This window comes from Coenobita brevimanus, chromosome 5 (assembly GCF_032717465.1).
Source record: "Coenobita brevimanus isolate Jiangsu-jjx chromosome 5, ASM3271746v2, whole genome shotgun sequence".
Classification (NCBI taxonomy): Eukaryota; Metazoa; Arthropoda; class Malacostraca; order Decapoda; family Coenobitidae; genus Coenobita; species Coenobita brevimanus.
The window spans coordinates 40,104,900-40,118,845 of NC_136958.1; the positions used below are offsets into that span (position 1 = coordinate 40,104,900).

At 42.3% G+C, this 13,946-nt stretch overlaps 1 protein-coding gene across 1 annotated transcript in view; it reads left to right on the forward strand.

Moving 5' to 3' along the window:
- The window catches only part of LOC145398920 (kielin/chordin-like protein), a 41,300-nt gene extending 33,745 nt beyond the window's left edge, over positions 1-7,555 (forward strand). Inside the window, exons 32-40 of the mRNA XM_080271656.1 lie at positions 711-905; positions 1,663-1,848; positions 2,913-3,107; positions 3,194-3,379; positions 4,359-4,544; positions 4,790-4,996; positions 5,134-5,319; positions 6,739-6,878; positions 7,398-7,555. Of these exons, the coding sequence (XP_080127782.1) occupies positions 711-905; positions 1,663-1,848; positions 2,913-3,107; positions 3,194-3,379; positions 4,359-4,544; positions 4,790-4,996; positions 5,134-5,319; positions 6,739-6,878; positions 7,398-7,555 (1,639 nt within the window). The remainder of the gene's footprint in view (positions 1-710; positions 906-1,662; positions 1,849-2,912; positions 3,108-3,193; positions 3,380-4,358; positions 4,545-4,789; positions 4,997-5,133; positions 5,320-6,738; positions 6,879-7,397) is intronic.
- The last annotated feature ends 6,391 nt before the right edge of the window (positions 7,556-13,946 follow it).

Consider the following 13,946-nt stretch of genomic DNA (forward strand, 5'->3'; position numbering starts at 1 on the left):
GAACTCTAGCGCATTAGCAGAGCAGGAAGCCCAAGGATGTGAATGGCGTGATGGAAGAGGAAAAGAGATTTTGAGTAAAATCTTCTGAGGAAAGTTCTAGTGACCATAGACTACGATTACCTCTTCTTTCATATTCAAAGGTTTTACGAACGGGTGAGGTTAAAACTTCGCTATCTCCAAACTTTATATTTATTCAACTTGGCAATTTTAATGAAAAATTCCTTCAAATGGTAAGGAAAAAAGGCTTAGTCTGAAAAATGGAAGTATGTGGTGCATTAGGAGCAACATCATATCTCGTGTTCATTGAGATGGATAATAGTGAAGAAAAGACTAAAGAGTATATCTGAGTGTAGATTGATATGGTAGTATGTATTAAAGATGAATTTTCTTACTAAAACATACTGATCGTAGCGGACGGGTATTATTTGTGCCGAGTTTAGATTTCCTACCATCTTATCCACTAGTATGATGGAGCAAGTGGGTGCAGAAAGTGTCTGAAGCAGTGCCTAAAGGAAAATTTATAAAATCTCTTTTACTTATGCTAAAATATATAGTATATGGAAGCCACTGCATATTAACGGAAAGGAATTGGACCTCATAATGACCCTTTAAGCATAGAAAATGGGTAGACAGGGTTTCACTAACAAGGCCATTTTTGGCAATGTAATCAGAACTTTTCAATGTGTACTTTAGCATTTTTTTTTTACCAGTGGATGTATAGACAAGTCTGGTCAACATCGTGCTGTAGACGACGTGTGGCCAGACCCTGCCCACCCCTGCTTCACATTCACCTGCACCCTGACCGGCATAGAAAGGAACCGCGTCCACTGCCCTCCACTGCCACCACAACCACACGCTTACTGCAGGGTCGAAGAGGAGGGCTGTTGCTACGTCTGGAGATGCGAGTTAGTACTGGTGTCTTACTTGTAAATACATGAATAGTTTAAAATATAAACTTTAATCTATATAAACCTCTCTGTACATTCAGTGACTTCACCTCTCTCAGAGGAGAGGAATTGGAAAATGCGAGTACGTTTAAGTACTTGGGTAGTGTGATGAGTAAGGATGGAGGTTTGGAGGGTCAAGTGCTTGAAAGGGTACAGCAGGGAAGAAAGGTTGCTGGTTCTTTGAAAGCAGTGATAAGAAACGGGGAAGTGAGCATGAAAGTGAAAAAGTTACTAAATGACAGTATTGTGATACCAACTCTAACGTACGGAAGTGAAGCTTGGACGTTGTTGGAAGGACAAAAGTCAAGAGTGAGAGCAGTGGAAATGAGTTAAAGAGGAGCCTGTGGAGTCACATGGAGACAGGCTGACTAATGAGGATATAAAGGAGCGTTGTGGTGTTGATGTGGATGTGATAGGAAGCGTTATGAGGAACACACTGAGGTGGTTTGGCCATGTGGAGAGGATGGAGGGTGAAAGACTGACTAAGAGAGTGAATGTGAGTAAGGTGGAGGGAGAAAGAGGGAGGGGGAGGCCGAGGATGAGATGGAGGGATGGGGTGGAGAGGTATGAGAGAGGGGGGTGTGAGTTGGGAGCAGGGCAGTGAAATGGCGGGGGACAGGGCGACTTGGAGGAGATTTGTTTGTGGCCACCCCAAACGGGATTGAGGCGTCTGGCAATAGATAGGTAGATCTATATAAATTAAAAATCGATCCAGGGGATGTGTGGACGATGCTGGTGATCACCACAACGTGGGTGAGACATGGACAGTCGGGTGTACAGTCTACACGTGCACCTCGAGTGGCATAACCAGCACCGGAGTTACGTGCACGTCACCACCGCAAAGGCCACACTCCGGCTGCACCAAAGTTACCGTGGACTGCTGCCCGCAGTGGAAATGCTCGTGAGTATTTGGAAAAGCGCTATTGTTGGTTTGAACCTCCATTCGTCAAATCTAATAACCTTATCTGCACTCGTCCACTTAAATGTTACGCAACCATATTCATTTACATTAATACTACACACTAGCCTACCAAATATCAGAGGCACTGTTTTTCTGTAGATATAAGGGGATTTCTGCTTCTTACCATGACTAAAGATGGTAGCCATATTTCTACTACATTGTCTCGGATCAGTGATGGCCAGTCGTGACACTTGTATTGGAAAAAAGGCTTAAAGCAAATACTGAAAGCTTTCATTTGACAAATGAAAAGGTTTTCTGGAGGGTATATATGCTGTCCAATTCCAGAGTTAAAATTTGTGAAAAACGTGATCGTAATTGAAGTGGGGAAATTTAAATTTGAAACTGGTGGTGGAAACTGTTGTGGTAATTTAAAAGCCTAATTATCTAACAAAGTAAAGAGGTAAAGAAATAAAACCTTAACTAGGCTAGCGCTATCAACCTCATTGAGGGATAGGTTGTAAAAGGACTGCATGAAAGTACTGTGCAGAAATTTTGAGATAATGGAAACAGAATATTGGTAATATGGGGGTGGCCAGTAGGCTAGGAATTTGTCACTAGTGTGCACGAGTACTAGAATCTGAGAAATGTGTATTGAAGATGTTGGTGTAGAAAGACTAAATATGGCTACTGAAAGAGAGCTCGACGAGTCTGAAGATTGGAGACAGTTAATACGTACGAGTGTAGAGCTTTAAACTAGCATCCATCGACGAAACTAAGAGTATTGAGGGATATTAAAGACTGAATGGTGTCCACTTCAAGCAACCAGCAGTGGATATGTAGTGGGATGGTTAGGCTTTAATAATTCTTACTTAGTTACTGCTGCTGCATTACTGGATATCTCTAACAGCATTGTCCCATCCACTATACAGCACTTAGATGGGGAAAGCGGGAGAACGTAACTTTAGGTTGGGAATGCATGTGGTTGATGGTTCAGTGATAGGAATCTACCATTGACGACGGTAAGAAAATACTCTGCTTGTATCTTGGCTTGTTTCTGTCATCAGCGGATGTGTGGACGAGTATGGTCGGCATCGTGCTGTGGGTGAAGAGTGGCCAGACCCTACTGACTCCTGCTTCACGTTCACCTGCTCTCAAACCGGCATAGAAAGGTCCCACGTCCACTGCCCGCCCCTGCCCCCGCAACCACATGCTCACTGTAGGGCGGAGGAGGAGGGCTGCTGCTACGTCTGGAGATGCGAGTTAGTCTTTAATTCGTTAAGTGAGAATTTTGTATAAATATAAGTACTTTAAGTCGTGAAAATTAACACTTTGACCTTTCATTCAGAGGATGTACGGACAACAGTGGTGGTCAGCACAACGTAGGTGAGACTTGGACAGTCGGATGTACAGTCTACACGTGCACCTCGAGTGGCATAATCAGCAGCAACGTGATTTGTCCGCCACTCCCACAAAGGCAGCACGCCGGCTGCACCAAAGTTACCGTTGACTGCTGCCCACAGTGGGAATGCTCGTGAGTAATGACAATCTTTGTTGTAAGGCGTTTTGTAAGTACCTTTTAACACCTTAAAAGCTATTATACCTTAGTTATGCTCGGTTTTCTAATTTTTCAATTGCCTAGTGTAAAAGTACAATAAATTATACTAGTTACATAACTACTGCCTGGCATTTTGTTAATCACTTGCACTCCCATAATAACTTAGCATTCGTTTGTTGAACATTTCAAATCTGTATACATAACCAGACTTAAGTTGAACGAAATTTTTTAAGTTTAAAATTACACAAATTGTCTTGCGAAAAGTACCAGCCTCAAAATTAAAAAATTATAGAAATTTGAATATTTTGCCATGTTCGCAATTGCTAAGCCTTAAGGCAAAGTTATATCCAATGTCAATGCTGTCGGTCTGCAAATGTCCTGCTGGAATTATAAGACTGCAGTCCTTGCAACTTTTAACCTTCCTGTGTCAATACTGAGCCTGAGAATCTGTTAGATGATGCTATATTGGCATGGGATTTTTTTTTTGGGGGGAATGTCTCGTAGGTGTATTGGACAAGAAATATCTGTAGCCTCTGTCCAGTAAACCAAACTACTAAGACAGCTTAATAGTACATGAAAAGTTAAATTTATGCCAGCTATCTGGAAGTCTAATATGCCAGTCATTGGATTGTAGATGAAGCATATTTTGCAGGCACTTTTTTTCTTTTACTAGCGGATGTGTGGATGAGCACGGTCGGCATCGTGCTGTGGGACAGGTGTGGCCAGACCCTGCCGACCCCTGCTTCACATTCACCTGCACCCTGACTGGCATTGAAAGGAACCGCGTACACTGCCCTCCCCTGCCACCGCCACCACACCCCTACTGCAGTGTGGAAGAGAAAGACTGCTGCTACGTCTGGAGATGCACGTAAGTACTCTGCCTCCTGTGATACTGAAAGATAGGTTTTATATTTTAATGCTAAGTCAACTAAGACTTTCGGCACCCTATCAACAGCGGGTGTGTGGACGACGCCGGTGTAAACCACGAACTGGGAGAGACTTGGATAGAAGAATGTTCAACCCACATGTGCACATCCAGTGGCATAGTCAGCTCTAACGTGACGTGTCTGCCACTCCCACCCAGGCCACACTCGGACTGTTACCCAGTCACCGTGGACTGCTGTAAACAATGGCAATGCATGTAAGATTGAGTTCTATGTTCATTAATATTTTTTCAAAGAAAGTTCTCTGAAGTGGGGGGGCAGGGGAGGGGAGGGGAGGAAGGGTTATCTTTCTTAAACTCCTGATTAAATATAGTTAAATACTTTGAACCCTGAACAAATAGTGTGGGGGAAGTGAGAAAAGTCTGGAGGTGTCAGTGACATATAATAACCAAATGAATATAAAGAGTAAAAGTTTTACTTAAATCGCTTTAATTCTCTACAGGAGAAGCAAAGGGTGTACTGACGGGTCTGGGCAGCCTCGTGAAGTGGGCGATGTTTGGCCTGACCCTGCCGACCGCTGCTTCATCTTCACCTGCACTCAGACCGGCATAGAGAGGTCCCGCAACCCCTGCCCGTCCCTGCCCCCAGCACCACACTCCTCCTGCACCGTCGAGGAGAGGGACTGCTGCTACGTCTGGGTCTGCGAGTCGTGAGTCTTTAACTTCAATTTATAGTGGTTTCGTTAAGCAATGTGAATAACCACCATTTGAATAAAAACTTCACGTCACGTGCTAAAGGCCTGATTATGCCCAGTTTCAAGGCTGATTGCTTGATACACCTTTCCAGTGGCTGTGTGGACGGCAACGGGGTTCGTCACAGCGTGGGTGAGACCTGGACGGAGGGATGCACAACCCACATGTGCACCTCTACTGGCATCATTAGCCACAAAGTGGTGTGCCCGACACTGCCACCTAGGCCACACGCAGGTTGCATCCTAGTAGAAGACGGCTGCTGTCAACACTGGAACTGCTCGTAAGTCCATTTGTAACTTTTGCATGTTTAGCATTTTGCTGATGAACTTTAATTTAATCGTTGAAAGATATAAAGCTATAATAGATCGGCTTTGTTTCGGTACATGAACGACTCGTAAGAGGTTGAGAAATGCGGAAACCTGCTTGCACAAAACTTTTGAACATCGAAACTTTATAAAATGGACTGCGCACAAAGTATACAATGACAAAATTAAGCCATGCAGCAGGTTATTAGCCTTAGTCTCAAGACAGTGTAGAATAAATCGTTAACACACCTAATGTCTCGACTCGCTTTAAACTAAACATAAGTATGTTTTCCCTAGATTATACTACATTGACAAGGTTTTGTATACTATATCTGCGTTTCACATCCCTCTGGCGACATTTGTGGTATGGTGCATTACGCCTTCAACTTCGACCTTGTACTGTTCGACTAGCTTAGGAATTTGAGGTAAATGTAATGACTTGTAGATTTCACCGAACTAGAGTTAGTCTTATTAAAATTAACTGAGGACAAACTTAATCCAGCGTAAGAGGGTGTGTGGACGAGCAAGGCATCACTCGCTCCATAGGTGACATCTGGACTGACCCTAGTGACCCCCTACGCGTGCACTTATGTGATGAGAGAGACATTCACACCATCCACACCCAGTGTCCCCTCCCGCCGCCCAGACCAGCCCCTCACTGCACTCTGACACAGCAAACAGAACAGTGCTGCCCGACATGGGATTGTTCAAGGTACTTTTTCTAGTTTCGATTTTGTTGCCATACACTGGATACTAACTTATTTTAGAGGCTACAAATGCCCGATAAGTGCTGCCCCACTTGGGACTGCTTAATGTGTTTTCAGATTGTTCAGGTCTTTGTCCATAGTCCTTTTCTCGCTGGTAAAAAACTTCGTTGCACTCGTGCCGAATTGTTTTTATTTAACTTGCATTTTCTAAAACTGCTAGACTTCTTTTGGTCGGCCTAAATCATACAAGGGCCTATCGACTAAAAATGGGAAAACTGATGAAACGGCGAAATACAACTTCAAGGGAGTGTAAATACGATCCCACATACCAGTTGACTAAACCTCTATGCTGGTAGCTCGTCCACATACCTTAGTGCCGTTTAATTACCTTCATTGAAGTTACTTATTTCTACATTATTTTTCTGCATAAGGTAAATTAGAACTGCTCTTTAATCCACCATACCACAACTGAAAAGCTCATTCCACAGTAGCTTAAGTTTGAAGGCTTTATTTGACTTAGGTTTCCAGAGCAGTATGTCCCAACCTAGACCACCTGAAATAGAGTAAGCTATAAATTTAATTCGTGACCTAATTATACTTAAACTATTCTAGAAAAACTTAACTGACAAAGCATGCACGTAAAAATGTAAACTGCCTAAACTTATCTTTTATATATTTTTTTTTTAGTAGCAGCCAACTGTGCCCTGACATAGCGAGCGACGACCGCCAGTGCCGCTATCCCACCGACGAGTGCCAGAGTGCGGCAGACTGTCCCTCGGGCTCCCAGTGCTGCCTCCACCCCAGCTGTGGCAGACGATGCTACCCAGGTGAACTATAATTTGTTCAACTTTAGGTAACTCATACTTTTACTAAACTGTGGTTGCATGAAATCTTGAGGAACGAGATCACACCTATAGAGCTGAAAGGAGTTAGGGATAGTCTACTTCAGGTTAGAGTAAATACAGTATAAAAATCTGCAACCAACCCATCCCCACCCTGTTAACCAAACGAGGGCCATAACAGCACATTCACTTAAACTTTACTTTTTCTGTATAGAGCATAGGAGAATTGAGGCATGTGTAAGGAACAAGCCTTAATCTCCAATAAGGAATGACTGTCATCGGAGTGAAGAAGTTATGGATCAAAGACTACATCTTACTGACCCAGTTTATAAAAGTGAACCCAGTGGACTGCAGGCTGTTAAAATCCTGCCGTCCACCATGCTCTTTAAGGGGGGGGGGGAGCTGAGGGAAGTTAACCAGGCAGCAGAGCTCCCTCCCCGGTAAGGTGCCACCACGTGAAGGCTTCCCCCTGCCAGTACCATAATTTTACCATAATTATTGCAGGTGAGCGTACAGGAGTATGCCCTGGCTTCCCGCAAGTGATCTGCCCCTTCAAATTTGGCGTAGACGAGTGTAGGGGTGACACAGACTGTCCCCAACCAATGAAATGCTGCAGTGCCCCGTGCGGCATGGTGTGTGCCATGCCTACACCTCTGCCCTGAGATACGGTACTTTTGTGAATTACTGCTGGCGGATGAAGACTTGGGAATTAGCAATATTGTTACTACTGAAATTTAACTTTTATTTTAATTACTGCTGTTGTACTTGATTTTCTCAAAAGCTAAATTGAGAACTTATCAAAGATACTTTCAAGTATCTAGCTCTGTATAACTTCGTAAATCTGGAAATGTGTAACTGAAATTTTATAAAGATCAGGTTTATATAACTTGATTATATGTACGTTTTTCAGGCTTGATCCTGTTACCGACAATTGAAGCTAAACAGCTTGTTAGAACGTTTTGACTGTATATACGTTAGAATTTTTTGAGTGTAAATAATTTAAAATGTAATGGCTTGTACCGCAATAAAATTATACCAAAGATATTTTCCTTTAAATCTACATTCGTACTGATATTGGTTTTCATAGCAAACTACCATCTAGCTACCCAAGGAGCCAGCTGATTAAGTTTGGCTCTTGGTGTGGATGCCTTGGTGTCTAAGAACTTTGTCATGACCTACTGACTGAAGTGCACAGGATTTATATTGACTTTCTTCCACTATAAGTTTAAGCGCTGAATAGAAACTGGTGCCACGGAGACTTAAATTTGACGACAATAGTTACTTTTTTCTGAAGGCATTTCTATAGTTGATTATGCCTGCAATTTGGAAAAATATATTTCATGAAATCTTATGCATGTACAAATGGGTAGTCAGTCTAATGTTCGTAAAGAAGAATGTTTACGGATATCTCTGCAGTAATTTAAACTTGAAAGCTTGCCTAATAACTTTACCGCATGTCGATAAAACATTTGCAGTAAACAGATTCGGTACTGAAATGTCTGATAATTTTAGTTTAGCTGGTTTTTGCAGTGACACTTCATTTTCAATGGTCCTTCTGAAAAACTTTTTTCTACAAATATTAAATTTAGTTTTAAGTGTGCAATTAACAAGAGTCCAAAATGTAATCTTGGATAAAAAGTTTTCTCCAGGCATAATATAACTTACTGCGAAGGTGTTCCCGGATACCATATCAAAAGCACTTCCAGCCATACATATAGTTGTCTAATAATTACCTTAAGGATACTTTGGACGTGAATAAAGTATTTTAAGTCTAATGGTTTCAGTTTTATGGCTATATTTTCCTTTACTAGACATTTTCATTATTTTAATTTGGCATTGGTAACGAGAGGATGAGTATTTACAAAGCAAATCGCCAAGGAATAGTTTAGAAGTCTACATTAGAAGAGTACATTCTGCACCAGCAAAGCGAATGTAACCACAGTGCAGCAGCATGCCTATAGGATTTTTACATACAGCCATAATATTTATACATCCTTATGCCAGCACTGTTTTGCCTTCTATATATCTTTCCACCCCGGCGATAAATGATACGCTGCACTTTCATGATTAAAGGTATCTCGATTCAATCTTTGCAGTTCATTAGACTTTACGTTGCCACAGCCGGCATAGTGTCTCTGAACATAATCATGGAATTAAAGAGCTTGGTGTAACTAGTGGTGAAGGACGCTTTCTAATGGTAGCATGGATACATCTTACCTGATCTCTGCTCTCCGCTCTTATAAAATTCCATCTCACGGTTCCTCTAAAGAGGAATGGTGTGCCGCAGAAGATAAACTCTGCCTGCAGTCCACAGGGTTCACATGAACGTGGGGTTACACTGAGGAAAGCGTTCTCGGTAAAAAAAAAAAAGTATTGCATTTTGTGAAAGCTTTTCTGATGCCATGCCTAATAAAAGCAGTAAACGCGCACTCTGTAGACTAAAACTGTTTCCCTTCCATCATCCTCCTCCTGCGGAAGAGAGGGAGCAGGGGCATTTGTATAGCCAGACAGCTCCTCCGCCCGGCTATATCGGTGCCACAACGATAGGACGTCCCACGCAGTACCAGGCGACAGAGCAGATTTTTTAAGGTTCCTCTGATGGCCAGCTGATGCCCTAATTCTAGTCATATGTATAGTTTTCACATTAACCTGGCCCAATTTTTCGTCATTTTGCATCAGCTCGCTCAGTTATTAAGTGACTTTCCGCAGCACCTCGTGACTAGCATCGTATTCTTGTAACTATTTCATTACAAATTGGCGTCATTTTTAATGGCAGTTTTAGGCCAAGTTAATATGAAAATAATATAGTACGATGGTCAGGTGGGGAGGGCTTCGGAAATAATCTGCGGCTTTTTTGGTGTGTGGGTGTGGGTGTGGGTGTGGGTGTGGGTGTGGGGGTGGGTGGTCAGAGAGAGAGGGAGGGAGAGAGGGTGTGGGTGTGGAGTGAGTGACCGGGATCTTCACGTTGCCATTTTCCTGCAATCTTCAGTCCACCTTTCGGAGGGACGGGAAGGGAGCAGAGACATATTTACACCATCGCGTGAAGGTGTTAGTCTGTCTCCTGCATTTTCTTAAGTGACTTTCAACTTGGTCATTTTCTTAACGCCCTTGCAGTCAAACATGAAAGCAGTTGCTGGTGTCAATAGGTGCTGGTGCCAATTCGTATGGGACACATTTTCCAGATCACAGTGGGCCCTATTTGGGATGGCACAGCAGACTTGGGTAGCATTTCTTCCTTCGTTTTTTTTTTTTTTTTTACTACATCATCTATCTCTTCATTGCGATGTCTTTTGTGTTTCTTACAAGAGGTTATTAAGATACAAAGAAGTTGAGGCGTTATGAAGGCGTGATATGAACGAGAATCCTGTCTAATATTTCTTACCCTCGACGAACCTACGGTTCAAATATCCAGATCTTGTAAACTACACATTTGCTCCAGCTTGGCCTAAATTTGTTCTCTCTCTACCTGGAATGCTGAGCTTTAACATCCTAATAATGGAGTATGATGATAGTCACGAAGAATGTTGCAGAAAGGTCATGGAGTCGTAGTATCACTTGTCACTCCGTGAAATAAGCTATACATAGGATGAAAATCTGCATCAAGATGAAAGAACTGTAGGAAATCCATTGTCAATTAACCCTTTTATGGTCGGAACAACTCTCTTCAGTGTCTGCTAACCCCAGATAATTCTCTTCAGCTAACATTTGAGGCCCTAGCACCTCTTCCTTAGCGATTTATTTTTGGATATGGCTGGTTAATATCCTTTTATGCGTCATTTATGCAGGGTATGACGATATTGGAAGGATTTATTTAACACAGAAGAGGATAGTAAGGTATGGTAAGCTAAATAAATCGTTTAGGAAGACGTGTTAGGGAGCCTCGGGTTTAGGAGCCGGAGAGTTAATTCAGAAATAGAATCATTCAGTACGATGACGTATTTTAATTTTTTTTGTCTCCAGGCTTTTTTTTTTTTTTTTTTTTTTTCACTGGTAACAAACTGGCTGAAAACTGATCGAAAATACCCAGCTAAAATTTCCATGTGCAGACGACAGCAGTAATCTGTAGCCCACCCATCTACTACGGCAGATCAAATCGCTCTGTGGAAGGCGTTTAACCCTTTTCACTGACTGACTTCGGCCGGTATTCTGGTGCCGTTGCGAAGTTGCTGACTAACGCCTCTTCCTTACCGATTTATTTCCGGTTCTCTTCCGTTGGTATATTCTGGTGTTATTCATGCCATCTATGTCGACGTTAAAAAGTAGTATTCCAGTAGTATGGAGAAATCACTGACCCGACCACTTAACTATGGCCATGTTAGTCCACCCTAAGGCGGGGCAGACGCTGTAAGGCCAAGGGAAGTTCAGTCGTGGTGCTTATATCCTTAACTTAAGCCTTTGAGCTGGTGGTGGGTTATTCACCAAATTATTCTGAGTGGTAAGTCAGAGTATGTAAAACTATAGGATTACATTCCAATCAAAAATTTCGGTGCAGCACACTGGGTTGAGATGCTTCAACGTTAGGCAAAGGCGTACGTTATTGGGATAATTTTAAACTGTGGGGCCAGGGGAGGGGGGGACTCCGGGGTTGCTCAAGAACTCTTTTGGCGGATCCAGATTTTGAGGTAGCCAGGACCATCATACCCTAAGTGAACAGACCCTGACCCACCCCTCCCAGTCTCGCTGCGCCATTGGCGTTAGGTCCTGATAAACCACAGAAATACGGCTATAAGAGAGGATGCATGAAAAGTAATTTAGGGATAAAGATCCGGTGTTGAAGGACTTAGCAGATGAGCTTAGCGATCCTCTTGCCATCCTTTACGAACAATCAATTCAGACTACAACAGTGCCCCAGAGCTGGATGAAGGCTACAAAAGTGGAAGCAGAACTGAACCTGGAGATTACCGTCTAGTAAGCCTAACGAGTATCATGAGAAAAATTTTCGGAAGAAATTATCAGAGATAACAAGATAAAGAGCTTGAAAGACAGACACACCTTATGCAGTAACCAACATGGTTTTAGAAGCGGAAGATCTTGTCTAACCAATCTGTCGGGAAGCTTACAAGACTGGACAAAATATTCATGACAAAACAGCTCGTTCAATTTTCGGTAATTCACATCACTCGACCCAGGAAATATGACACAGCAACATTGTAGACCACGTAAATTTGAATCTATTCCACTAAAAATTTGTTTTCGGAAATACATATTTAACGTGAAATTACCAAAGCGTTTGATGCCGTGCCACACTGCAGACATATATATATAAGTTTCGTAGAGTTAGAAAAGGAGGTGAAGTGCTGAGGTGGATTGAAGACTCTCTAACAGACTGCAAGCAGTACGAGTAAGTGGAGTACAGTCAACATCAGAAAAAGTAACCAGTGGAGTTCCCCAAAGGTCAGTACAGGGTCCATTACGCTTCATGGTATACATAAATGACCTTCCAAATAATTTAACCTCCAAGTGCTATATCTTCGCTGGCCACACCAAAATAATCTATCCAATGGCAACAGCAATGCAGAAGAGTTGCAAAATGATATAGACAAGATGACGGAATGGTCTAACACATGGCTTCCGAAATCCAATGCATCTAAATGAACCTAGGGCATAACTATAATATTGATGGCAGACTCATAACGAAAGTCGGCGAAGAAAAAGATCTGCGAATTTATTTCAATGACAACCTAAATTTTGAGAGTCACATTGACAAAAATGTTTCAAAGGCCAACGGTATCCTAAGTCTTATTAGAAGAACCTTCAGAAACTTGACTGAAGAAGAGTTTGCCACAATCTACAGGACATAATCGGCCACATCTTGAGTATGCAGTCATGGTCACTTCAAGGGAGGCAAAACATCAATAAGCTGGAAAGGTACAACAAAGGGCAACCAAGATAGTTCCCAGCCTTAGAGACATGAGTTATGAGCAGCGACTGCGAAGACTGGGCATACCCAAGTTGGAGGGCCGACGGAAACGCGGGGAAATGATAAAGTCTTCAAATCATAGAGGGACAAGAAAATGTAAATCCAACTGAATTCTTCCTAGAGGCCAATACAAGTTTAAGAAGCCACTCTAAGCGAATTTTCAAGAAAATATTCAATAAACGATAAACAGGAAACACACTTACACATAGAGGCGCTCCTTCTGTGAATGATTTCAAGAACATCTTCTTCTTCTTCTTGTGACCTCTGTCGCTTTGTATCGCTTCGTAGGTCCTCCTTCTCTTCTTGCTCCTTATCCTCTTCTCTTTTCTTGATCACACTTCAATTTTCGTTACCTTTTTTATATGTTTATTTACTGTCCTTCTTGCTGTTGCCTTTTCTTCCAACATTGTGTTAGAAATATTTTAGCAAACTTCATTAGTCTCCTTGTTTCTTCCTTATCCCCATATAGTCCCAGTACTGTACAAATCCCCCCATCTTTTTCCTCAAGTCTTCTCTCCCATTCCTCCATTCCTATCACCGCTACTACTGATGCTATTAACTTCTCCCTTTGCTCTTTGTAGTTGTTGCATTCAACAATTAGGTGCTCTATTGTTTCTTTTATCCCCTCACAAAATTTGCAGTTCTTGTCCTGTTCCTCTCTATTTTTACCATTCACTTCCAGAGTACCTGTCCTAGCTTTAACTAACAGTCTACTTCCCCAGTCTCCTACATGCCAGTTAAGCCCTTCTGGTTTTTGCTTTCTTTTATACCATTTCAGAGTCACTTTTCCTGTTAACCCCATTTTCCATCTGTTCAATCCGTTCTCTTCGATCTTTTTCTTAATTTGTTTGCCTTCTATATGACTCCAAACCTCTGCCAGGTTTTCTCTCCTCTTCCATCTGTTAATTCCTCTCCCCCATGATGATCTTGCCCCTCTTTCCTCCAGCACCCTCTTAGCCCATCTTTCCACACTGAGTTTTTCTATTTTGTTTGTGAACCCCAATTTTCCTTTCACAATTCTTTCTTTGAATGTGCTCCAGCCCATGTCTCCCCTTATGGCTTCTACTGCCGTACTTCTTGGGGCCCCCAGGCCCCATCTACCCACTATGTTTTGTACTTTTTCCAATTTCATA